The sequence below is a fragment of the Microcaecilia unicolor genome, chromosome 2 (genome assembly GCF_901765095.1).
Source record: "Microcaecilia unicolor chromosome 2, aMicUni1.1, whole genome shotgun sequence".
NCBI classification, from domain to species: Eukaryota; Metazoa; Chordata; class Amphibia; order Gymnophiona; family Siphonopidae; genus Microcaecilia; species Microcaecilia unicolor.
In genome coordinates, this window is record NC_044032.1 from 462703839 (window position 1) to 462730255 (window position 26417).

Here is a 26417-nt window from a genome sequence, read left to right on the forward strand (position 1 = left end):
ATGAAGTCCACAGCAGTGCCCCCTAGGGTGCCCCATTGCTCTTCTGGGATGTCTGGGGGACCAGTTTGCTAAAAATGCTGGTCCCTCCTACATCCCAATGGCTTGATTTTCTCTGTTTTTCATTTGTGCATTTTTTGAAAATGGCCTGAAAAAAATAAACACACAGAGCATAAAACCTTTTTACAAATGGTATTTTTGAAAAAAAAAGATAGACATTTTGCGGTTTCGAAAATGGCCATATTTCCTATTCAGATTTTGGACATTTAGTGCAAAACGTCCAAAGTCCGACTTAGATGTCATATCAAAAATGCCTCGCCATGTTGGATATTACCACAGAAAATACCCTCAGCTTTACTAACCATATTTCCTCTCTTACTAGGAAATCGTTTTTTATTTGATGGCAATTCCAGTTCGACCACTCCTAGATACATCAACACTTAGACTCCTGATTCACTCGCCTGTTCTCTCTAGATTTGATTATTTGCTCCCAGACCTGAAATTTTCTGAAACACGCTGTGTACAATTAATACAAAATACTGCTATAAAATTGCTGTTTGGAAAGAAAACATTTGATAAAGTTACCCCTTTATTTCAAAAAGAACACTGGCTTCCCATCTCATACAGAATTCTGTTGAAGAATCTGATCATAGCTCATCAGGTTGTTTAATACTGGTATTCCCTCTTTTCTCAGCAGTGCACTAATTCCCTTCACCCCTATTCAACCCCAGCGCTCGGCTCACCATAACTTTGTAGTTGTCTCTTCTCGTTTCACAGTTAAGTTTGATATGGTCCATTCATCTTGCTTTAAGGTTGTTGCCCCTACTTTCTGGAACCAATGTCCCCTGAATTTCTGATTATTTATTTATTTATATATTAGGATTTATTTACCGTCTTTTTGAAGGAATTCACTCAAGATGGTGTACAGCAAGAATAAGTCAAACATAAGCAATAGACAAAGCAGTAAAAATATTCAAACAACAATACCAAGTAAGATAGTATGCTACATTACAATGCCAACACAATACACAATAAAACATTTTAATAGACAGCATGGGGTGTAAACAAAGATGGAACATATAGATAGATAAGGTAGAGTAACAGGAGTAAGAAAATAAGGGACTAGTTAAAGAGAGATGCAAATGAGGTCACAAAGGTGCTTGAACATTATCTTGGCTAGGAGTGGATAAACATGCCCTGCTATATACTATTAGAAACTTCTTTCAAAAAAACTCAAACAGGCCATGAAAACATTTTATTTTACAAAGGCATTTCCTCCTGATTAGGTAATTGTCTGCTTATGAAGAGTAAGATTTCTACCTTAAGATCACCTGGATTGTCTGTTGTACTTCTTTTGTTCTTCCTCTTTCCTATATCCTTCTTTCTGTATCTTACGGTATTTTATTAGGTTGATGCTTTTACTTACTGATTTTATACAAAATTGTAACCTAGGCCTCCTATTATATCATCCCTTTTCTTATCCCCCTTGACCGGTGGTTTGGGCTCATTTTCGAAAGAGAAGGACGCCCATCTTTTGACATAAATCGGAAGATGGACGTCCTTTCACAGAAACATCCAAATCAGTATAATCGAAAGCCGATTTTGGACATCCCCAACTGCACTCTGTCGCAGGGATGGCCAAAGTTCAAGGGAGCGTGTCAGGCGTAGTGAAGGCGGAACTTGGGTGTGCCTAACACTTGGATGTCCTTGACCCATAATCAAAAATAAGAAGGACATCCCTGACGAGCACTTGGACGTTTTCACCCGGACCTGCTTTTCTTATGACTAAGGCACAAAAAGGTGCCCAAAATGACCAGATGACCACCGGAGAGAATCAGGGATGATCTCCCCTTACTTCCCCAGTGGTCACTAACCCCCTCCCACCCTCAAAAAACATCTTTAAAAATATGTCATGCCAGCCTCTATGCCAACCTCAGATGTCATACTCAGGTCCATGACAGCAGTATGCAGGTCCCTGGAGCAGTTTTAGTGGGTGAGTGCACTTCAGACAAGCGGACCCAGCACCATCCCCCCCCCCCCCCCCCCCACCTGTTACATTTGTGGAGGAAACAGCGAGCCCTCCCAAACCCACCAGAAACCCACTGTACCCACATCTAGGTGCCCCCTTCACCCGTAAGGGCTATAGTAGTGGTGTACATTCGGGAGTAGTGGGTTTTGGGGGGCTCAGCACACAAGGTAAGGGAGCTATGTTCCTGGGAGCATTTTATAAAGTCCACTGCAGTGCCTCCTAGGGTGCCCGGTTGGTGTCCTGGCATGTCAGGGGGACCAATGCTCTACAAATGCTGGCTCCTCCCACAACCAAATGGCTTGCATTCGGTCGTTTCTGAGTTGGACGTACTTGGTTTTGAAAATCACCAAAAATCAGAAACATCTATGTCTAAGGACATCCAAATCTAGGGACGGTGAAATTTAAGAATTTGGACACCCCTGACGGAATTTTCAAAACAAAAGATGGATGTCCATCTTGTTTCAAAAATACGGGTTTCCCTGCCCCTGGATTGGGATGTTTTGCAAGGACGTCCAAATCGAAACTTGGATGACCCTTTCTAAAATGCCCCTCCACATCAAATAAAGGTGAATTATGAACTAGGTGAACTATATATGTAACGCCCCCCCACCCCCTTAGGATTGTCCCTGGGTTTGGGGCCTGACCTGGCAGGAGCCCCTAGGGGCCAGCTCCTTCTGTCCCTTATGTATGTCGCCAAGTAGCTCCACTTGAGCAGGGTTGCCAGGTGGAAAATTTTTTTCTAGCCCAATCCAGCCCAAAAAACAGCCCAAAACCCGCCCAAACACAAACCCCGCCCCTGACACCCCCACCCCCGCGTCATCACCCCCGCCCCCGCCATCATCGGCCCCGCCCCCGCCGTCACCGGCCCCGCCTCCCCCGTCACAGGCCCCGCCTCCCCGTCATCGGCCCCGCCTCCCACATCATCGGCCCCGCCTCCCCATCATCGGCCCCGCCTCCCACGCCATCGGCCCCGCCTCCCACGTCATTGGCCCGCCCAAAACGTCACTAACCCCGCCCAAAAACGTCACTAACCCCGCCCCCCGCGGCCGAAAAAGGCAAAAAGCCGCCCAAAAAACCGCCCTGAAGCCCAAAAAGCAGCCCAAAAAACCGCAACCCGCCGCGGGCAAAAATTTCCCGCGGCGGGTCGCGGAAAACCGCCCAATTGGGCGGTAAAACCGCCCACCTGGCAACACTGCACTTGAGGTAAAAGGGTTTTAATGGGAAAAATTTCCCTCCCTTTTCTCCAGGATAACTGTAATAAACACTTCAGTCAACTTAACTCTCTTAGGATTTTCCAATCATCTGTTATCTGTGACTTACACTCCTGACAGGTTTCACAGAACTCTTCCCTTGAGCAGAAAAATCACTATTTACTCTGTCCTCAGGAAAGCTCCTCCCCCTCCTCTCAGGCACAGGTTGCTATGGAGAAGAGAAAAAGATACATTTCACTGACAGCCTGCCTTCAACACACAAACAAAACAGGTCTCAACAAAACTGTCAGAGAAATCTGACAATAGCATGAGGCTAGCCGCTAACTGGGATATTCAGTGGGAGATAACCGGTTATGTCTCACTGAAGATCTGCAGTTAGGTGCTTAAACCCTATTTAACTGGCCAGGAGCTGTTCCTGGCCGGTTAAATAGTTTTGAGTATCGGGATATAAGTGATTTTGGTGTGTATATTATAGAATAGTGCCTAGCACTTACGTTCATAACTGCCAATGTTTGGTGCCTCTGACGTGCACAAGTGCTAGTTTTCTATACTTTACCGCACACAATTGGTTCCTAACTTTAGGTGCCAAGTTATAGAATGAGGTGGATAATGTCTACATGTATGTAGTGCAACTAATTGTCCTTGAGTTAATTTTAGAATAAAGCATTCCTTGGGAACATACAACTTTGCTGCTCTCTTAATTTGCATATTGAGCTTTGAAGCACAATTAGGCTGATGATCTAGGCACCTAACCTTAGAAGTTAGGCTCTTAGATCTTCCAAAACAAAACTTTTCTCATACCGATTCCCTAAATTTAGAATCCTATGAAATGGGTGGAGCTAGGGCCTGGGAGTGAAGTTTGGAGCTCAGCACTTATCAGTAGCTAATATAAATTTAGGTGCCTCAGTTTTAAGCATATAAAGTTAAAATCAGGTGCCTCAAATCAGCTGAAAAGTGATTTGTAACTTAGGAGCCTAAACTGAGGCACGTAACAATCTTTAAATATAAGCTTAAATGTGTTGTAAATTAATTAGATCTGCCTCACCCGTTTGGGCAGCGGAAGCCAGGGGCTTTTTGCTATCCTGGACAGAATTGCAAATCCCCTCTATATCCTTAATCACCCCAACCTGGTATCTGCTCATGGCAGTTCTGCATAGACTAAGCTGTAGCTAGGTCTGTAATTAGAAAGAAACCCATTATCCAATAGATATAATAAGATTAGGGTTACCATATGGCTCCAGAAAAAGGAGTACGGATTGAGCCAGCCGGGTTTTACTTCCATGGAAGTAAAACCCGGCTGGCTCAATTACTTCCATTGAAAGCAATTGCTTTCCATTGAAGGCAATGGAAGTAAAACCCAGCTGGCTCAATCCGTCCTCCTTTTTCTGGAGCCATATGGTAACCCTAAATAAGATAGTTTATTACAATCTCACCAAATGTAGTACAAGCAGTTCAGTCATTCATATGGTTGAGCAGCAGTTCAGGACACGTCTATCACCCGCCTTCTCTTGTAGCCTTACTTGTGTTCTAATACCCTTCTGACTATTCCAACCCCATTCATTCCAATGGACCCCAGCTTTGTCACCAGGGTTCTTGGACCTTATCAGTTGATCAAAATGACTTCACATATTCTCAAGCTCTAACTATAAACAAGATAAGTTGTGAGATGACTTTGCATATTCCCAAAGCCTTTCCCTAGCCCCCGCTTTGGATGCTCTCACCCGGGGTGCAGCTGACCCAGTACTATCTCTACATAACCATAGCAACTCTTGCTCATGATGTCTTGCAGGTGCCAGTCTCAGGATTGTGGACAAGAGCAAATGCCCCCTACCTTGCCAGCTCAGCATTTGCTACAGTGAAATGTAACTGTGTCAAAGGTGATCTCTGATTTTTACAAGCTAGCTCTCTTTTGTATCAGAGATGATTTTGATTTTAAGAAGCCTAGCTCTTAGCCTGGGCCATTGGCCTGTATTTTACTGAGAGCAAGGGCTAACATCACTCTTCATTCCCCTCTTGCCGAACCCCCCCCCCCCCCCAGGGGGGGGTCGGCACACCTATAAGTGGGTGTGCGTGGCCATCTTTTCCAGAAGGCTCTTGGAGTCCTGTGGGGGGATATATATCTGAGGTGACAGGGGTGCTGTGACATAGTGAGACAAGGCCATAGCAAGAGTCAGTATGTGGATATATAATTATATGCTGGATGAAATACAACGTTAAGTTTCCCCTTTTATCATAACCAACCCAAGGGGCCTATTTATCCTACATCTACCCCTCTAGGGCGGAGCTAGACTTGGAAACATGAGAAGACAATTAAGTCTAGGTACCATACAATGGAATCAATAAGGTTGAGTGTATATGATTGCAATTAACTAATATATCATGATTACAAAGCTGATGATGGAAGGCGGGGGGAAAATTTTCAATCAAAGTTTGACTAATGATCAGCTTTGATTGTATAAATATAGCTGAAACTGGTGTTAATAGGGAGCAAATATTTCATTATATCATTTAAAAAATGATTAATATTGGCCAAATAATGAATAACTACTGCAAACTCATGATAATTACAAGTATTGCAAAGGCTAAGCTATGGGTGTCATAGGCCTACATTATATATGAAGGGCCTGCTGCTTAACCTGCAGTAGTCTTATAATTATGAGCAAGATAATAGTTTTGCCATTATCTTACTTCTGGGTGTAATAGATCTAGATCATATATGAAGGCACTGTTGAGCTATAGTGTTTTTGGAAAATACATAGGAATATAATCTTCTTCTTCCTCTGTACAGAAAATTAAGCAAATATGTGTAAAAGAAATGAATTGATTTGCCTCATTTTTTCTTGATGATTAAGAAATCATCAACAGTAGAAAACAGTCTGCTTAGTTACTATTTGAGATCCAGTGATGAAAGTTACAACAGTTTAAAAATGGAGAGAAAACAATCTAAACCTGTCTATACAAATTGGCAAAATGTAACAAACTAGAAACAAATGATAGTTCAATTAAACAGCATAAGCAGAATAAATATCTTCCTTAATAAAAGAGGTACACTTGCGTTGCAGACATTAATAGGTAAAATAAATAGCAGTGGTCCTACACAAAATATATGATGGAAATGTAGTTTGTCTTGTACTGAGAGTAGTAACAAGGAGGCTTAAGACAAACCTCTGAACATAGGGAATAATGCACCAGACAACAGTATCAACACCTGATTTAGTAGCTAATTTTGTAGGCTAAGGCAAAAAGGTCTTGTAATGCCTTTATAATGGAACCTATCAGTGTCAGTATTATTGGGAATGTAAATATAACAATGATTTCTGGCTTTAAATTGATCAAGTACCCCTCTTGACACTCCTTTAGCATCTATAGTAATAATAGAGGTATGGCACCTGTTAAACCGTATATGGAGTAAAGTTTATAAATTTCAACATATCTATTTCCAATTTTCTGGACAAAGAACCAAGGATGCCACCCACTTTGACCAATGCTGTAAGTGACATACCAAAAAGATACAGGTTCTCTGTTAGAGGGTCTGATTATTGGATGTGTGGTCTGTTTAATTTTAATTTGTCCACATCCCTGGATAATTGCAAAGTCATCCAACACGGACCTATTAGATCCAGTAGCCCATGTATGAAATAAAGGATAACACAAGATATCAAATCTAGTTAAAGGGTCTCATTTAGGATCATCATCTATTCCTGGATCCCAATTTAGGGGGTGAGTGGGACAGGCACCGTTCAGGAGCTCATTAGAGTGAGCACCAGCCATTTAATAGCCAGGCAGGTGTAATGAATAAAACAACACAAATGATGATTCGTATTATCAGGAATAGTAGAATTAAATAGAATTAAAAAGGCAGGTAATGATTAAATACAGTGTTTCAATTAAAACAGAGTAAATCAACTGTTGGGGTACCTAGGGTGGATTCCTGTGATCATTACTATATACACTGAAGAAACCTGTGAGTCTTTTCAAATGTATAGTAGATTAGTCACAAATAATATAGGTACAACAAGTCCCAACACAGTTTTTGGAGTACAGAGAACAGTGTCCTCTTGTGGGTAGTTGGACTTGCGTCACACGGTTCCACTGGAAGGATGGCAAGTGCAGTGGTGGGCTCGCTTTGATGTGCAATGTTCTGTTCAGGTAAGGTGTTTTCTTCCTGTAAGGTAATGTCTGTAGTTGTCAGATGCTTGGTCATGGGAGTGAAGAATGTTGGATAATGTTCTTTTAGTCCATCTACTTGAAGTGGTGGCGAAGGTGCAGAACCAGTGGTAACTGCTGAGCTGGTGGGGATGACTTGAAAGGGACTGAATCAGGAGCCTTGTAGATACGGATGTCTTTTAGATGGACCCAGGAAGTGTGGTCTCGCAATTTGACTAATTTGGAAGGGTCCTACGTAAATAAGGATGTAGTACTTCCGGTGAACCAAATCTCCAACTGTGAGAGCTTTTGGATGACCGGTGGCAGGGGAAGGACTATCATTACCCTCCCCTCTTCTGACTGAGATTTCCTGTGAAAATCGAAGACAGAAAAGTAATGATATTGGGTAACACATCGTAATATACAGAATATTGGTCAGGCAGGTGGTTATTAGGATTTGCTTTAAGAAGGCGCATAACTCTTCAGTGTCCACCAGTAGGATCTTGAAGCTTCTGGTCATCCCTATGAAAAGAATGTTCATAGAGTCCATCTCAGGACCCCTGAGAGTTACTTGGCTACTTAGGTGACTGCAATATATTTTAAGTAATGACCATTGACATCTTCTTGGCCCGGTTGACAAATTGCTATTTATTGCTTTGCACATTTTTTATCTGTAAGGAAAGGGGATTTCCCAAAATTTGACCTTAAACACTGGTGTTAAGTAATATTCTGGTGGTTTCATATCTCTGCAGGTTCAGAGAATGAAGTCACCCAGGTAAACCGCTGCCTGGATGCAGCAAAGGCCTGCAACGTGGATGACACCTGCCAGAAGCTGCGCACAGACTACGTCTCCTTCTGCATCCGACGCCTGGCTCGAACGGACACCTGTAACCGCTCCAAGTGCCACAAGGCTCTGCGGAAGTTCTTTGACCGTGTGCCACTGCAGTACACCCATGAGCTGCTCTTCTGTCCATGTGATGACATGGCATGCGCAGAGCGACGGAGGCAAACTATTGTCCCAATCTGCTCATATGAGACCAAGGAGAAGCCCAACTGCCTAACCTCTCTGGACACCTGTATGAAGAACTTTGTGTGCAGGTAATTCCATTCTACAGCAACACATATCTGAAGGAGAATGGAACCCAGCTCTGTGAATTTCTCAGGGGCCCTTTTACTAAGCCGCGTAAGCGTCTACGTGCGCCCAACACGTGCCAGAATGGAGTTATCACCCAGCTACCGTGTAGTACTTGCGGTACTTTCATTTTTGGCACTTGTCCGATACGCGCGTCTGAAAAATAATTTTTATTTTCAGATGCGCATATCAGACACGCACCAAGTGGGATTTGACGCACATATGTCATTACTGCCCGGTTACAATGTGAGACTTTACTGCGGTCAGACGCAAAATGGATGCGTGCCAATTTTGATTTTGCCATACGTCCATTTTCAGCAAAAATTTTTAAAAGGCCTTTTTTGCAGGCATGCTGAAAAATGGATCTGCGTTCGCCCAAAACACACACCTACACTACCGCAGGCCATTTTTCAGCGCACCTTAGTAAAAGGACCCCCTCAGTTTGCTGAATTTGTTTTCTAAAAGTAAAGATTAGTAAGCAAATTGTAGGTGATGGTCTTTATATAGAACTGACTTAATACATTTGTGACTAGTTTTCAGAGGTAGTGTATATTCCAGAGCTTCCCAAATTGTGGGTCAGGATCCCAAATGGGGTCACAAAACCTGCATTTGGTGTCGTGAGCTGGGTGGGCTCTCCATAAGTGCATCATTATTGTGCACCTCCAAGAGGGCTGTGATCATGGGGTCATAGCTACAAATAGATTGGTAAGCACTGGTATATTCCCTTTATCGGGTGTCATTTTACACTGACCTAATGAAAGAGGCTTCATTTTTTTTGAAAGCTCACCTACAGATTTTTTGCTGACCTTTGTTTCTACATGGCAGTATTAGAAGGGTTACACTTCTGCATCAGTATGCATATATCAGATGTCAGGTGCTGTTTACATGTGTATAACGTGGCACGTACAGATTTTGAAAGTGGACAAAGTCAGGAGGCAGACCTGGAAATTCTGGGGGTGATTCTATAAAGGTGCTAATATTTACACACCTATTGCTCACGTAAATGATTAGAATAATGTCAAAATTCTGCCTAAGTGCTATTCTGTAAATATATGCTTATCTTATATAGAGGTCCGTTTACCAAACAGCGGTAAAAAGTGGCCCTTATGTGGGTCATTCCTGTGCACTAAGGCCATTTTTACCTCAGGTGTAAAATGGCCAAATTTCCTATTTTTTTGTATTTATGACCATGTTGCCATTAGCACATGGCCATTAAAACAGATTAGCATGTAAGCCCTTACCGCCACCCATGTAGGCGGTAAGGACCCACACGCTAAGCATGTGCTAATCAGTTAGCTTGTGGCAACATAGCTGCACTAACCAATTAGCGCAGAACATGCTCACTCCCTGCCCTCTAGACATGCCCCGTGCCAAAAAATAAATTTCATTTTTTAGCACATGGGTAGCATGCGCATACGCTGAAATTATTGCAGAATGCTTCAGCGTGCCCCACGATATGCCATTTCACACTTGCGAGTGAAACTTATAGAATACTAGAAGTCGGGGTGGACTGACAGTGGTTGAGTCCCCCAGACAGTAAAGGTCATTGGGGCCCCGGCCACTGCCTGCCGCCCCATTCCTGCACTGCAGCCCCTCTCCCACACTCTATAGCCCCCCTACCGCTGCAGTTGCTGCCCCCGTCCCACACTGTAGAGACTCCTGAGCCAAAGTGAGCTTACCCTGTCCTAGCTTGAAGGGTCATGGTGGTCTATTGGCTTCTTCAGGGGCAGGAAAGAACCCCATTCTTTCCTGCCTTCAATCGCTACTGTGCCTGGCGCCGCCATGTTTTCAAAATGGATGCCAAGGCATTCCACAGTAGTCTTGAGGGTCTCGGCAGTCTCACGAGACTACTGCAGGAAGTCTTGGCAACCATTTTTAAAACATGCCAGTGCCGCCAGGCAGAGTAGCGGAAGCAGACAGGAAAGAGTGGGATTCTTTCCTGCCCACACAGAGGCCACTAAACCAGGGCCCTTCAAGATAAAACCAGGGAGGGTCCACTGAGGCTGGGGGGGGGGCATTGATGTGTGGAGGCGGGCAACCAGGCAGAGCCTGTGGGCCCTTGGCCACTGCCCAGTTGCCTGAATGGTCAGTCCGCCCCTGCTTGAAGTTATGCATGTATCTCCAGTATTTAGGTGTGTGCTGATGTAAGTGCACACAGCTAACAGCATACACACATATAGGTGCCTACTTTCCTTTAAGAACTTTATAAAATAAGCCTAAATTTCTATGTGGTTTATAGAATACAACGAGCGCTGATCCACACCATTAAATTTAGTCACGGCCAATTATGCCTAGTAAAATCTGGTGTAAAACCCGACTCCTAAATAAGGCACAGAACAGGTGTATTCTATAACAACGTGCATAGATTTTAGATACACCCATGACCCGCCCGTTCCTCACCCATGGCCTTTTCCCCTTTTCAACTATGCAACTTAGAATTTACACACACCACATTACAGAATACGCTTAGCAAGCAGTGCATATAAATTCTAATTCAAGTCAATTCTTGCTGATAATTGGTTGTTAATATCAATTATCAGCGCAGATTAGTTCCTTAACCAATTAGGTTATGTACATTGTTATGGAATACGCCCCGATTTCCACGTTGAAATCTTGGCGCAATACATAGAATCCCGTGGACTGTGAATGCAGTTCTATAACTTGGCACCTCCATTTGGGTTTCTGCCAGGTAATTGTGACCTGGCTTGGCCACTGTTTGGAAAACAGGATACTGGCTAGATGGACCATTGGTCTGACCCAGTATGGCTACTTTTATGTTCTAAGCATACCAGTGCTGAGCACTGGGTGCCAATTCTCTAATGGCATCTGTGTACCAAGATATTCTATAATATTAGCATAAGTCGACATGGCTGCAGCTGAGTTTAGGTGTGAGTTAGGCATGTCACTTGAAGGCATGACCATGGCCCACCCATGCTCCACCCACTTTTATGGAATAATTAAATACCCCAAAACAAGGGGAGGTAAAGATGCAATAATGAAATAAAGGAACCCATCCTGTGTAAATGTGTAAGAAGAATATAGGTGGCAACAATGAAATGGTATGGAATATGGAGGATCTTCAGTAAGGACTCCCCTGAGTCTGACAGCCACTGATGTCAAAATGCCATCAATAAGATGAGCTATTCACAGTGCTCTCCTTACATCATTGAACACTCCAAGTGCTTCCAAATCAAATATGTGCAGTTCAATAATACAAAGTGTCTATAAACAAAACCTGTATTTGATCTCAAACAACAACTCCAAACAAAAAACTCCCTCATCGGGATGCCGTACCAGTGAAAATATATACCTTTATCTTATTGGTAGAAAAACAGGTGTCTGCTCAACAGAGTCTCCATTTCGATTGTTTCTTGTTCAGGAGCTGTGAACATTTAAGCCTGCTCAGAAGCAGGAGAAAATGTTAGCATGTAAAGTACCTGTGAATTTTATAAAATATTTGCACCTAAATTGTGACTCTGCCCACGCCACTGTGCCTTCTAAACTTAGTGGGAGTCCTCCGTCTACAGTCCTGCCAGTGGGTGGTGCTGTTTCACTGTCACGTTTTCAATAGTGAAGGATAGACAAGTTCTCCAGGACTCCAGGGAACCTGCCTGTCCCTAGAGATTGAAAACACAATATTCTAGTAGCAATGCAGTTGGTGAATACCCACTCAGCTTAGAGGGAACAGTGATCCACACTCTGGCCAAACTCCTCTGCTGAACTCATCTACTCTAAAGTTGCTTAAAAGTATGCACCTATTTACATTGTGTTTGCTTTTAGCCATGATGAAACATGATAAAGGCCTATGAAATTACCTCTTCTATTTATATTTCAAACATTTCCAAATCGGTAATTAGATCTGCTTTGAGTCGCATATGAGCTTCCTTTTTGTCAGGGCCTGGGCTTGGGAGAAAGGTTTGAGAAGGGATTTGTTCCTACCCAGAGGAGTTAGAAAGTACCTCAAAATACCAACTTTGAGCTCAGGAACCCTTATGCATGCAATTTTATAACACTTGCATTTACAAGTGGTGTTTATATACACAAAGCCCACAATGAAGCTAATATTTTCTTGAGCATGTTACATTTTTAAATGGCTGTTCCCACTGTCCAAACAACAACATACATGTATTTTTTCCACACCCTTATACATGTTTCACAAAGGCTCCTCATTCATCAAGCAGTTTGTGAAATACAGTGCAGATCCTTTTTTTTTTACATCTTCTTTATCAGAATTTTCACATTTTAATGCAAGTTGACTACACTTGCAGGAAAATAGAATTCTCATAAAATAAAAAAAATTGTAACAATCTGTACGGTGAAAAAAAATGTCTAAATGAGAATCCCCTATCAAGTCCCCAATCTAGAAAAGAAGAGCCCATTCTATAGAGGATATTTGAAAAAAAAAAAAGAAAAACATTTCAATTAGACAAGACAAATTGCAATTTAAGCAGCATGAAGTCAATAAACAAATACTTGTGCCAAGATATCACATTGAGGCACTCATTTTCAAAGCAGATGGACGTCTCAAAATGCCCCAAAAATATCCATCTGCCAAAAACGTCCAAACCTCGATTTTTGAAGATAGAATTTGGGCGTCCTACACTGCAGTTCATCCAAATAGCAAGAGGGTTTGTTGTGGGCATGTTTAGGGAAGGACTAGGGAGGGCCTAAATTTAGGACATCCAACAGGAATAATCAAATGGGAAGAAACATTCAATTCAAAAAAGAAGGGCGTCCTAAGTTACACCAGACTGTTTCAATCACGTCCAGGGTATAAACATGCTCTGACTGAGTAGCTGACACTGGAGGGATTAAGGCATGACCCCTCATGAATCTCCCAGTGGTTACTGTCCCCCTCCCTCACATCAGAAAGGGAAACTAGGATCCCTGACAACATCAGGTATTGTGGGTATTCTGAACATAGCATTAAGCAGATCTAAAGGATAGCCTAGTGGCCAGTGCAGTGGACAGTAATGCAGGAGACCCAGGTTCAAATCTCACTTCAACTATGTTTTTTTAATCTTTAAATTGTGAGCCCTCTAGAAACAGAGATATACCTCCTGTACATAAATATTGAAGACACCTTCAAGCCTGAGGAAGTGCATATTCAGGTGCAATAGGTATTTCTCTGTCTCTGAGAACTCACCATTTAAAATAATAAGAGTTGCAGTGGAATATGAACCTGGGTGCCCTGGATTAAATCCACAGCATTGATCACTAGGCTGCCCATCTGCTCAGGGCCGTGCCGATGCGGTAAGCGGGGTAAGCGCCGCAGGGGGGTGCCATCCTCTGGGGGGCGCCGCCGCTGCATGCTTACCTTGCCCCTCCCGCTCCCATGTAGGAACTGCCCGCCCTCTTCTCCCCCCCAAGATCCCTTTCCTTTTTTTTTTCTTTTAAATTTACCTTCCTCCGGCAGCGCAGCGTCAGTGAAGGAGGCGGCGCTCCCAGTCCCGACGTCTCTAGCCTTCCATTCGTTCGCTCAGTGTCCCGCCTTCTTCTGACGTCATCCTTGATGTCAGAAGAAGGCAGAACACTGAGCGAACGAATGGAAGGCTAGAGACGTCGGGACTGGGAGCGCCGCCTCCTTCACTGACGCTGCGCTGCCGGAGGAAGGTAAATTTAAAAGAAAAAAAAAGGAAAGGGATCTTGGGGGGGAGAAGAGGGCGGGCAGTTCCTACATGGGAGCGGGAGGGCAGGGGAGGGAGGAGCATAGATGGGAGGGCAGGGTTCATGGAAGGGAGAGAGGGGAATTGCTTGATCGGGATGAATGGCGGGGCAGGGGACAGATGGGCATGGATGGGTGGGAGGGTAGGGCTCAGGGAGAGAGGGGAATCGCTGCCTTGGAGCCAGGCAGGTGTGGGGGGGGGGCGGCGCCAACTGGTAGTTTGCAGGGGGGCGCCAGAGACCCTTGGCACGGCCCTGCATCTGCTCTGCAGGGAAAATGCTGCCAGACAAACGTCCTTGTTTCTGTTTTTTTGGCGTTCATAATTTGGATCTTTTATTTTGGAAAATGGCTGTTCATTTTGGACGTTCTCACGTATTTTTGAACAGAAACCCTTATGTTTTTTCCTGTTTGAAAATGGCTGTGAGATGGATTTTTTTTGTTTGTTTTTGAGGTTATGAGTGGCACGTCCCAATTCTGGTTTGGACGTTCTTTCGAAAATTCCCTTCTAAGGGTCTTAGCAATTTAGAGAAAAGAAAAGAAAAAGTCACGATGGAGCCTGATATATTTTGGGTCAAGAAATATGTATCTAACATTATCAGTGTAAGTGTTTGGTTAAAAAATGATTGATTATGTCAGTGCAGATTTTTAACATCCTGACTTGGAGATCCCTCTCCAGATCTAGACGACCTGTATAAAATTAGGCTTCACACCACTTCATTAGTCAGTGTTTCCTGAAACTCTTGTAGCCTTGCAAGGGTCAGTTTATAAAGGTTTTCCTGCACATAACGCAAGCTTAACCTGTGGAGAAGTCATTTTATAAAATAGCGCAGACATAGATGCATTAAAAAGTACATATGACAAAAGATTGTGAGTACATGATCATGCCTAGAGTGGAAGCAGAGTTACAGTATATGTGAAGGGGCATAATCGAACGCGAACGCCTATCTCCATGGGCGTCTATGTCCGAAAACGGGTACGTGAAGAGGCGGGACAGACCGTATTTTCGAAAAAATAGACGTTTTCCAGCTGGGCGTTTGTTTTTTTTAGCGATAATGGAAACTAAAAACGTCCAGCTCAAAAGCGTCCTAATCCAAGCCATTTGGTCGTGGGAGGGGCCACGATTCATAGTACACTCGGCCCCCTGACATGCCAGGACACCAACTGGGCACCCTAGAGGTCAGTGCGGTGGACTTCAGACAACACTCCCACATGCATAGCTCCCTTACCACGGATGCTGAGCCCCCAACCCCCCTCCCCCAAAACCCACTACCCACAAATGTACAACACTACCATAGCTCTTAGGGGTGAAGGGGGCACCTACATGTGGGTACAGTGGGTTTTGGAGGCCTCCCATTTACCAGTACAAGTGTTACAGGTAGGGGTGATGGGCCTGGGTCCGCCTGGTTGAAGTGCACTGCGGTACCCACTAAAAGTGCTCCAGGGACCTGCATACACGCAGGCCTCTAGGACTTGTTGCTGCTATATAACATTGGCACACCAGTTGACACCTGAAGACTAATCTCTCCGGAAACGTCCTTTATTGGAATAAGCATGCTTACTCACAGTTAACTGCAGATCAGAGGTTGTGCCCCACTGGCAACGAGTCTCCCTGGTACTGAGATGAGCAGTAGGTCAGAGCTGGCAGAATGCTGTTCAATGCCCTCTTTCAGCCACATTCAAGGGAAGAACTAAGTTCTGTAACGTGGCTAACACGTGAAAGGGATCTAAAACTGGCTTACAAAAATGGCCACTACCTCATGGACTACCGGAAACAAAACAGGGCACACTCTGACCCAGTAAAAAGGGGGAAAAGCAACATGGGAGTAGAGCCTACCAACTACCAACATCGTGAGCATTTGCCACAAGCTAGTGGAATCACAGAGCCCAATACCCTACACCCACCACAATGCATTGCTGATGTGACTCTGCAGTGCGCATAACAGAAAAGGTGTCACACTCACCCGAGAGCCACATCAGAACCAGGGAAAGGCTGTCATGGGATAGAACACATTCTGCTGTCATAGAGGTGGGTACGGCATTTGAGGCTGGCATAGAGGCTGGAAAAAAAGTTTGTAAAGTGGATTTTTTTGGTGGGAGGGGGTTAGTGACCACTGGGGGAGTCCAGGGAGGTCATCCCCGATTCCCTCCAGTGGTCATCTGGTCAGTTGGGGCACTTTTTTGGGACCCGTTAGTGAAAAAAAGGGTCCAAAAAAGTGACCCAAAATCGCGGTAAAAACGCCCATCTCTCCTCGGCCGATAACCACGCCCAAGTTCCGCCTTCACCATGCCTCCAATACGCCCCCGTCAACTTTACCCGTTTCTGCAACGGATTGCAGTTGGAAACGCCCAAAATCGGCTTTTGATTATACCGATTTGGGCGCCCACGGGAGAAAGACGCCCATCTCCCGATTTGGGTCGCAAGATAGGCATTTTTCTCTTTCAATTTTAAGCTGGATATTTTATAAAATACACAGGTACGTACATAGGAGAGATACCGAAACTTACACCGCTTTCAGAGCAGGTGTAAATTCATGTATGGACATTTGTGTGCTATCGAGTTTGATTCTAGGTACCTAGTTTCTAAAGGCACACAGGCATCTATGTTGCCATGATCAAATAGACTTAAAATTGCAACTTTTGGGACACTTTGCCTAGACACTTTTTATGAAATTATCTTCTAAATGGACAATTCTATACCAGGGCACCTGATAGGAGCCTGTGCTATAAAGGAATGTAGGCATCAACTTTCCTGCATAGGATGATAGCTTAACCTGGTTTATATGCACTTCAAATGTTAGTTGCTAGCATTTATGCCAACAATAAAGCTGATGTAAACATTTGCACCTATAGGTCAGAGCACATGTGTAACTTGCAGTATTCTACAGGTTACATGGGTAAGGGCGAGACCCGCCCATGCTCCGCTCATCTGTAAATCTCCTTTGCAAATACTAACTATGTAAATTGAGTGCTGCAGAACCAGAGCTAGCTCAAGAAACTGTGGCAATTTGAGCCAACATTTTCATTGGTAACCCCCCCCCCCCCCCCCAACCTCACAATCTGGTATCACTCCCTCCACTGCCTCCCTACCTCTGACGGTAAACCAAACTGGGATTTTGGCACCCTTTATCACCGGTGCACTGAGCCAGTGCCTCACCTGGTCCATAGGTTCAGTGGCCCTGTGCAGAATATCACTTAGACAGAATTTTGGCATTTGCATGTGGACTAGATCCAGTAAAAAAAAATATAAGTGCTAAGCACTATTCTATAAACATCAAAGTTGGGCTTCATTTATAGAATAGTGCTTAGCGCCGGGATCCATGCTCAATTTTGAGTGCAAGGATTTATACCAACTGAAACCTGGAAGGGCATAATCGAAAGGGACGCCCAAGTTTTCCTGAGGGCGGGGAAACCCATATTATCGAAACAAGATGGACGCCTATCTTTCATTTCGATAATACAGTCGGGGATGCCCAAATCACAAAATTTATGCTGGTTGCCGTGATTTCATCCTTTAAAAACTCCAGACCGCACAAAATACTGCAGCACGGCTCACATTGGGCAAATCACACTTTGACCATGCTCACCCTCTTCGCTATATTCTACACTGGCTTCCCATCAAAGACCGTCTTATCTTCAAAATCTGTTCATTGACACACAAGATAATATTTGGGGAAGCCCCTGACTATCAAACATATAAATGGCAAGTGACCGTACTCACTTGCAAATGCGCAGTACAGACTTCCCTCTCTGTCCCGCCCTCGCATCAAGATGTCATGACGTCAGAGGGTGGAACAGAGAGGGAAACGGAGTCGAATTGTCGGACGCCGCCGCTGTCGCCTGGAAAGGAACATCGCGTGAAACAACCTCCATTCCCGCCGCCGCTCTCGCCCCCCTCCGTATCAGGCCCCCTGCACTGACCTAACAGCACCTCTCACCTCCGTGTGAAAGCGCTGCAGGCAGCAGCGGAGTGATCTGCTGCTGCCTGTAGCGCTTTCACACGGAGGTGAGAGGCGCTGTCAGATCGGTGCAGGGGGCCCGGCATGGAGGGGGGAGGGATCGACGGCAAGGAGGGTAGCTGGACATGGGGGGAGAGGCCATGGTTGCTGGATTGGGGTGAGAGCAGGGCACAGAGGAGGGTTGCTGGACATGGGGGAGGGGGGAGGCCAAGGGAAAGAGGAGGGTCACTGGATATGGGGGGGAGGATCGGTGGGCGGGGTGAGGCCAGGGGAGAGAGGAGGGCTGCAATACTCGCCCGTTTTTACGGGCTTAACGGCTAGTATACTAGATTTGATTCATCTACCATCCAGAAACGCTTCAGTGACTGCTCGATCCTTCCTCAATTTAAACTATCCAAGTTGCAAGAATGTTAAATATAAATTAGTCTTTGCATCCACCTTCTCCTACGTCAGCACGAAATCCTGGAATGTTCTACCACGGCAGCTGAAAGAAACTGATGACCACCAGCTCTTCAAGAAATCCTTAAAGACCTTTTTATTCCAGAAAGCTTACCCCACTGCCAATACTAAGTCCTAACCTTCCTCAGAACCCCCCTGCCCTCCTGACCACCGATTGTACCAACCTCATCATGCACCCTTGTACCAACCTCATCATGCATCCTTGTCCTATCCTCATGTTCTTACCCCTCCCTTTGATTTCTTGAAACTGTACCCACCCTGAATTGTATCCTTTTGTAGTACTGTAAGCCACATTGAGCCCGCTCTTGTGGGATAATGTGGGGTATAAATGTACCAAAATAAATAAATAAATTTAGGTCATCCTTAGAGATGGTCGTCCCCAATTTTCGGCGATAATGGAAACCGAGGATGACCATCTCAGAAACAATCAAATCCAAGCCATTTGGTCGTGGGAGGAGCCAGAATTTGTAGTTCACGTCCCCTTGATATGCCAGGACACCAACCGGGCATCCTAGGGGGCACTGCAGTGGACTTTAGAAATTGCTCCCAGGTGCATAGCTCCCTTACCGTGTGTGCTGAGCCCCCCCCACCCAAAAAAAAAAACCCAAAACCCACTCCCCACAACTGTATACCACTACCATAGCCCTTATGGGTGAAAAGAGGCACCTAGATGTGGGTACAGTGGGTTTGTGGTGAATTTTGGAGGGCTCACATTTACCACCACAAGTGTAACAGGTAGGGGGGATGGGCCTGGGTCCACCTGTCTGAAGTGCACTGCACCCACTAAAACTGTTCCAGGGACCTGCATACTGCTGCGATGGACCTGAATATGACATTTGAGGCTGGCAAAGAGCCAAAAGAACATCCTTCAAAGAATGGAAAAAGGATCCAAATGAGGAAAATAAGAAGCAACATAAACACTGTCAAGCTAGATGCAAAGCATTGATAAAGAAGGCTAACAGAGATTATGAAGAAAAACTTGCCTCAGAGACAAAAACTCATAGTAATGCCTTTTTCAGCTACATCAGAAGCAGAACGCCTGTGAAGGAATCTGTGGGACTGTTAGATCATGAAAGAGCAAAAGTGGCCCTCAGGGAGGATAAGGCCATAGCGGAGAGATTGAATGAGTTCTTTGCTATGGTCTTTATGGAAGAAGATGTAAGAGATCTACGTGTACCAGAAATGGTTTTCAAGGGTGATAATGAGGAGGAACTTTATTAACTAGTCCCCACACCCTTTTCCCCATAGTTTTAAAACGAACTTTCTGGCACAGCATTAACAGATAGCCTCTAGAATGCACAGCAGGACCTAGTTCAGTCTTAGGGAAAAAAAAGAGAATCAATTATTATTTACTAGTTTCCATTGTGTACAACCCTTTTTCCCATAGTTTTAAATCAAAACTTTCTCTAGAGATAGAAACTTAACAGCCAAGAGCTAAAAGAAAGTTATTTTCTGTTCTTTGGCTGCTGGAGAGGTAGCACTACTACTGACCTGAATTAGGTGTTAATTAAGATGTGAGGAAATTGAATAGTTGCAAAGGTTACTAGGGCATTCTGATTACTGTGTTAGCTTCAAAGGGTCAGTTTGAAGCAATCCCTTTAGAATCAAAACAATATAGAGAGGATAGGTCCCACTTAACTTCTTTTCTGAGAAGTTTTGAGAGATGAGGACATTTCTCTGGGTAAGTGAACATTATTTTGCTCTGTGCTTTGGTAACTTAAAGATTGGGATTTAAAAGAGAAATTGTAGGTTATTGATAGAATGTTTTAAAAAAGCAAAGTTTATTAACTAGTCTCCACACCCTGTTCCCCTATTTTTAAAATTTAAACTTTCTGCCACAGCATTATTCTAAAAGGCACAGCAGGGACTAGTTCATTCCCATCCCCACCCCCCAGATCCTACCCACCCCAGCACATCTCTATATTTATAGTCAATTATTCTAATTAAGATAATGAGAGGAGAGTTTTCATTAGAGTTTTAATTACATTCAATTAGTTTCTGAGAAGCAAACACTAAATAAATTATACATTATACCATATAGTCTTAAGGCTCTTTATATTAATCTAATATCCCTAGTACCTTAGGAAGCTTTAATTAAACAACTCTAAAAATAAGATAACTGGCCTTTTAGGTGAATGTTTAGCTGAACCTAACCAGCTGGGTTTTCAGCTGACTATTTCCTAAATCTAGCCTGTCACAATTTTACCAGCTACATTTAGAACAGTTTGAGTCTCCTAGCTAAACGTTGTTGGTTAGAACTAAAAGTCAGCAATAGCCAGTTAAATCCTCTTAAGTACCTTCTTTCACCCCCTCCCCCAGCCAGAGAATAACTTCTCCCTGTCTCTTGATTGAATTATGAAAAAATGGTCCTTGGCCCTTCCTTATACTGTCCTTCCCTCCTAACTCTTAATTAGGAGAACAAGTGTCCTGAAGCCCTTCTCCCCCTCTCTGCCAACACAATAAATTCCTCCCTGGGCTCTCTTGCCTCCTTCCTGTCCAAAAACGGTCAGATGACTTGCCAGGAATTCTTCTCTCTTCCCTCTTGTCTATTTTTTGGCAGGGAAGAAGGAATTTTTCACCAGTGTTAAGAGGCCCACAGGCACTGTGTTATAGCAGAAACTAATCACATGGATAAAGCCACTCTGTTTCAATCCCAGTCCTCAAGGATCACCAGTAGTTCAGGTTTTCAGGATAACCCTAATGAATATGCATGAGAGAGATTTGCATACAATGGAATAATAAAGCATGCATGCCTCTGCCATGCATATTCATTAGGGTTATGCTGAAAACCTGACCTGTTCACAGCCCTTGAGGACTGGGAGTGAAGACCAAGGCTATAGATGTTGAACTTGAGCAGAAATTGAAAACATTGGGGTCAATATTTAAAGTGATTTAAATGCAAAAAAAGGGAGTGGGAGGTGGATCGCAGCACTTCAAAGAAATACGAGAGAGTATTCAATGATGAATAAAAACGTTTATTTAAGACTCTTACTCAACATGGTACCATGCTGCTAATCTGTATGTGTTGCCAGCGCATGCTAAAGAGATTATTATTCTTTCAAAAAATGGTCTTTTTCAAGACCTTTTCTAACTTTTTAACATTCATAACACACATCCATGTATGTTTATTAACCAATATTGAAGACCTTCCCTTTTTTTTGGATATTTAGAAGAGATACTCCTGAGGCAGGCATGAGTGCTAAAAATTGGGACCATGTCGAGTCACGATTAAGAGCCTTCAATAAACGTTTTTATCCATCACAGAATGCTTCCTCGTCTGTGTTTGAAGTGCTGTGATCCACCTCCCACTCCCCTTTTTTTTGCTGTGAGTTTCTTCGTGAGACTTTGGTGTTCATTCCATGTAAGTTATTTAAATGGCCAGGAGAGGCTCCTGGCCTTTAAATCATTTGTGCAAGGTTATTCGGGGATATCCAGTGGCACTAACTGGATAGTGCTGCTGAATATCCCCTTTAAAAACCTGTGGTGAAACCAACATGCTTTTGGGAAGTCCAGGGACAATTTTCAGTCCCCTAACCAGCTAAATAACCATGCAACTATGGAACGCATTACCGAAAGCCATAAAGACAACGCAGGATCACCTCAATTTCCGGAAATCACTAAAGACCGATCTGTTCAAAAAGGCATACCCTACTGATCCAACTTAAGTAACTGAACTCAGCAACACAACAAAGCCATAACCTGCAATTGAACAATATATTACTCTTCTTCTCTTGATTCTCTAACGTTCTGTAACAACATCAGTCTGTATTTGTTTCATCACCGGAGGTGACTAACAGCTCACGGTACTATGTAAGCCACATTGAGCCTGCAAAGAGGTGGGAAAATGTGTGGTACAAATACAATAAATAAATAAATATTGACCAGTGCCTGGTTAACTTGGGGTCAGCTGTCATACTTGGATATTAATGAGAGCCATGCGTGCTCTGGCATTGAGTATCTGGGGTCAGTTCAGCCCACGGCTGGAAGCAGCTTTTACCACCGTGGGCTGAATATCAACTCTATTAATACTAAAGGGAGATTCAGTTTATTTCAAAAGGCCTATTGAAATATGAACTTGTCAGAGAAGAGTGAACACGATGAGGGTCATATGCAGTAATGTGCTAAAATTAATTGAATTTCATTATATGGTTGGTCAGATATTCAGTGGTACTGGATGCAAGAACTAATTAAGTTTAGGAGAGTTGTCCGATTAAGTTGAGGCAGACAGTGCTGTCCAACTGAACTCAGACTGCACCCCTGGAACACTCCAAACTCTGACAGCTTAATTTTCTTATTAATGAGTCGTCTGGACAAACCAGTTATTGGGGTGGGGTTTTTAAATGCAAAACATTGTCTAGCCAGACAAATCTTTTCAATATCGTTCTTAATATGTTTAACATTAGAAGCACTGCAAAGACAGAGAGGTTGTTTCAACAAACAGTAAGCAAACCCAGGGCCAGCTACTGATGCTATCAACTCCTGCCAAAAGCTATTTTATTCTAACAAGGATCAATGCAAAGGATAGCTTGCAGGAGTGAGACCTTCAGAAGCCATTGATCAGAAACCTGATGGCTTGTTGAGAAATTCTATAATAGGAGCAGAATGTCAAGTTGAGTAATTACAGAAAATTCTATCACAATGCCCCAGCTAGGAACAGAGCAAAAGCCACAAGGTCAGTGCATTCAAAGCTATCTACAGCAAGTACCAGCTCTACCAGAGCACATGTTGATACAGAAGCTGTGCAGTCATGAGCCTTATACTTTAGAAAGAGCTGGAATTGAAAAAGTGGCTGCAACTGTTCCCCTTAAAAAAACCAAGTTGGACGAAGAAAAATAGAACTTCATTGCTACTGCTTCCACCATAAGACTAAGCAGGAAGAAGAGGAACGGGAGGCCACTTTTAAATTTGCTTCACTTTAAAAAAAAAAACTAGATAGGTGAAGAGGAACAGAAAGCTGTGGTGCAATTCCACATAGGTAGGGCAAGATGCAAGCCAGACACTGTGGAGCCCTTTTACTAAAGGCTTACCGTGCGGTAACCGGGAACTATCGCTTTCCCAACACGACCACTGGATGTAGTTCCGCCTTGAGCGTGCACCATTTCTGGCGCTATGAAAAATACCAACATAATTTCTAGAGCGGTGCTAACACGGCAGTAATCGAGCAGTGCCATGCGCTGCCTGGTTACCACCGGGTTACCACGAGAGCTCTTACTGCCACCTCAGTGGGTGACGGTAAGTGCTTCCCGCTGCATGGCCACACAATAAGAATAATTTTACCGCATGGTTGTGTCTTTTTTATGGGCTTTTTTACCCACTATGGTAAAAAAAAGGCCCTGGCATACTGCAAAAACAGCCCCCCCCCCCCCCCCCCCCCCGCAGCTTGGTAAAAGGATCCCTGTGGTTAAAACAAGCAACTGTAGTTGAAACCAAGGCAGGATCTCTATACTGCTAAACAATTTGACACGTAGTGTGGCTCATTCAACATCTAGTAGTTTAATCAGATTTCTTTCCAGCTCTTCTGTGTGTGCAACTTGTCTATAATTCATTTCAGTGCAGATGAAAATGCCATCCCTCCCCTCTGCAAGGTAACCCAAACCAATTCCTCATTTCCTGATAGTCCCAGCATTTCTGTTGCTTTAATGTAAAATGGAACTGCTCCCCATTTTGGAGGCAAGTGTACAACAGGATTCTTCCATTTAGGCACACTGGTTATGCAGGGTGAGAGCCTGGTTCAAATCTCACTGCAGTTTCTTGCGATCACAAACAAGTCACTTAACCCTCCATTGCCTCAGGTACAAATTTAGGTTGTGAGCCCTCCAGAGACAGAAAAACACCTACCGTATCTGAATGTACACCACTTTCATAGCTCTCGGGTGTGTAGGTGGCATATAAGAATTTTTTTTTTTTATGTAAACCCAGTATTGACACTGTGTTCAATTCTGGTCACTACATCTCAAAAAAGATTTGGTGGAATTAGAAAAGGTACAGAGAAGGGCAACGAAAATGATATAAGGGATGGGATGACTTCTCTATGAGGAAGGGCTGAAGCGGCTAGTGCTCTTCAGCTTGGAGAAAAGATGGCCGAGGTGAGATTTGATAGAGGTCTATAAAATAATGAGTGGAGTGGAACGGGTAGACGTGAATCATTTGTTTACACTTTCCAAAAATACTAGGACTAGGGGACATGCAATGATTTTTCTTCACTCAACATGTAATTAAAATCTGGAAATCGTTGCCAGAGATTGTGGTAACGGCGGCTAGCTTAGCGGGGTTTTAAAAAGGTTTGGACGGCTTCCTAAAGGAAAAGTCCATAGACCATTATTAAAATGACTTGGGGAAAATCCACCGCTTATTTCTAGGATAAGCAGCATAAAATGTATTGAACTTTTTTGGGATCTTGCCAGGTATTTGTGACCTGGATTGGCCAATGTTGGAAACAGGATGCTGGGCTTAATGGACCTTTGGTCTGTCCCAGTGTAGCAATACTTATGTACTTATCTGGCATAAATGGGGGAATCTATACATAGCAAGGTACATGGGAAACTTACAATATTCCACTTGAAGCTCCCACTGTTAAACAAATACGGCTCAAGGAATATCGTTCCTCAATTTCTTATGTTGCTGGTCCTGTGTTGTGGAACTCTCTACCAACTGAGTTAAGATTGGTGGCTAACCATGTCTCCTTCCCATATTTTCAGGAAGATCTTTAGTAATTTCTTATACGAAAGGACTGCTGCAAGTATTTTAGTATATAATATATCCTGTACATGGGATATACTGTAGGAAAGAAATGTTGCAAGTATTGTAATCCTTTGAAAAGATTTTTGTTGGAATTTTTGTGTTTCCTTTTTGTTGGCTAATTTATTTTCTTGTGCATGTTTTTATTTGGAACCCATCTAGAATTTTAAGATACTGTAGGATATGAGTCTTTTAAATAAATAATTTAACTGCAAAAAGTGCCATATACCAGGGAAACTTGATGAGAAGAGGCACCTTCTATAAAACAGAGGTGAACAGCCCTGGTTCTTCAGGAGTTACGGATCAAGAAAGGGATCTGGGTGTCGTCGTCGATGATACGCTGAAACCTTCTGCTCAGTGTGCTGCTGCGGCTAGGAAAGCGAATAGAATGTTGGGTGTTATTAGGAAGGGTATGGAGTCCAGGTGTGCGGATGTTATAATGCCGTTGTATCGCTCCATGGTGCGACCGCACCTGGAGTATTGTGTTCAGTACTGGTCTCCGTATCTCAAAAAAGATATAGTAGAATTGGAAAAGGTACAGCGAAGGGCGACGAAAATGATAGTGGGGATGGGACGACTTTCCTATGAAGAGAGGCTGAGAAGGCTAGGGCTTTTCAGCTTGGAGAAGAGACGGCTGAGGGGAGATATGATAGAAGTGTATAAAATAATGAGTGGAATGGATCGGGTGGATGTGAAGCGACTGTTCACGCTATCCAAAAATACTAGGACTAGAGGGCATGAGTTGAAGCTACAGTGTGGTAAATTTAAAACGAATCGGAGAAAATTTTTCTTCACCCAACGTGTAATTAGACTCTGGAATTCATTGCCGGAGAACGTGGTACGGGCGGTTAGCTTGACGGAGTTTAAAAAGGGGTTAGATAGATTCCTAAAGGACAAGTCCATAGACCGCTATTAAATGGACTGGAAAAATTCCTCATTTTTAGGTATAACTTGTCTGGAATGTTTTTACGTTTGGGGAGCGTGCCAGGTGCCCTTGACCTGGATTGGCCACTGTCGGTGACAGGATGCTGGGCTAGATGGACCTTTGGTCTTTCCCAGTATGGCACTACTTATGTACTTATGT

General features: G+C 43.6%; 1 protein-coding gene across 2 annotated transcripts in view; it reads left to right on the forward strand.

The window, feature by feature from the left end:
- The window catches only part of GFRA4 (GDNF family receptor alpha 4), a 434625-nt gene that overhangs the window by 370353 nt on the left and 37855 nt on the right, over positions 1-26417 (forward strand). For both annotated transcript variants that reach the window (XM_030190988.1, XM_030190989.1), the window contains exon 4: positions 8136-8481. In XM_030190988.1, coding sequence (XP_030046848.1) covers positions 8136-8481 — 346 coding nt within the window. The remainder of the gene's footprint in view (positions 1-8135; positions 8482-26417) is intronic.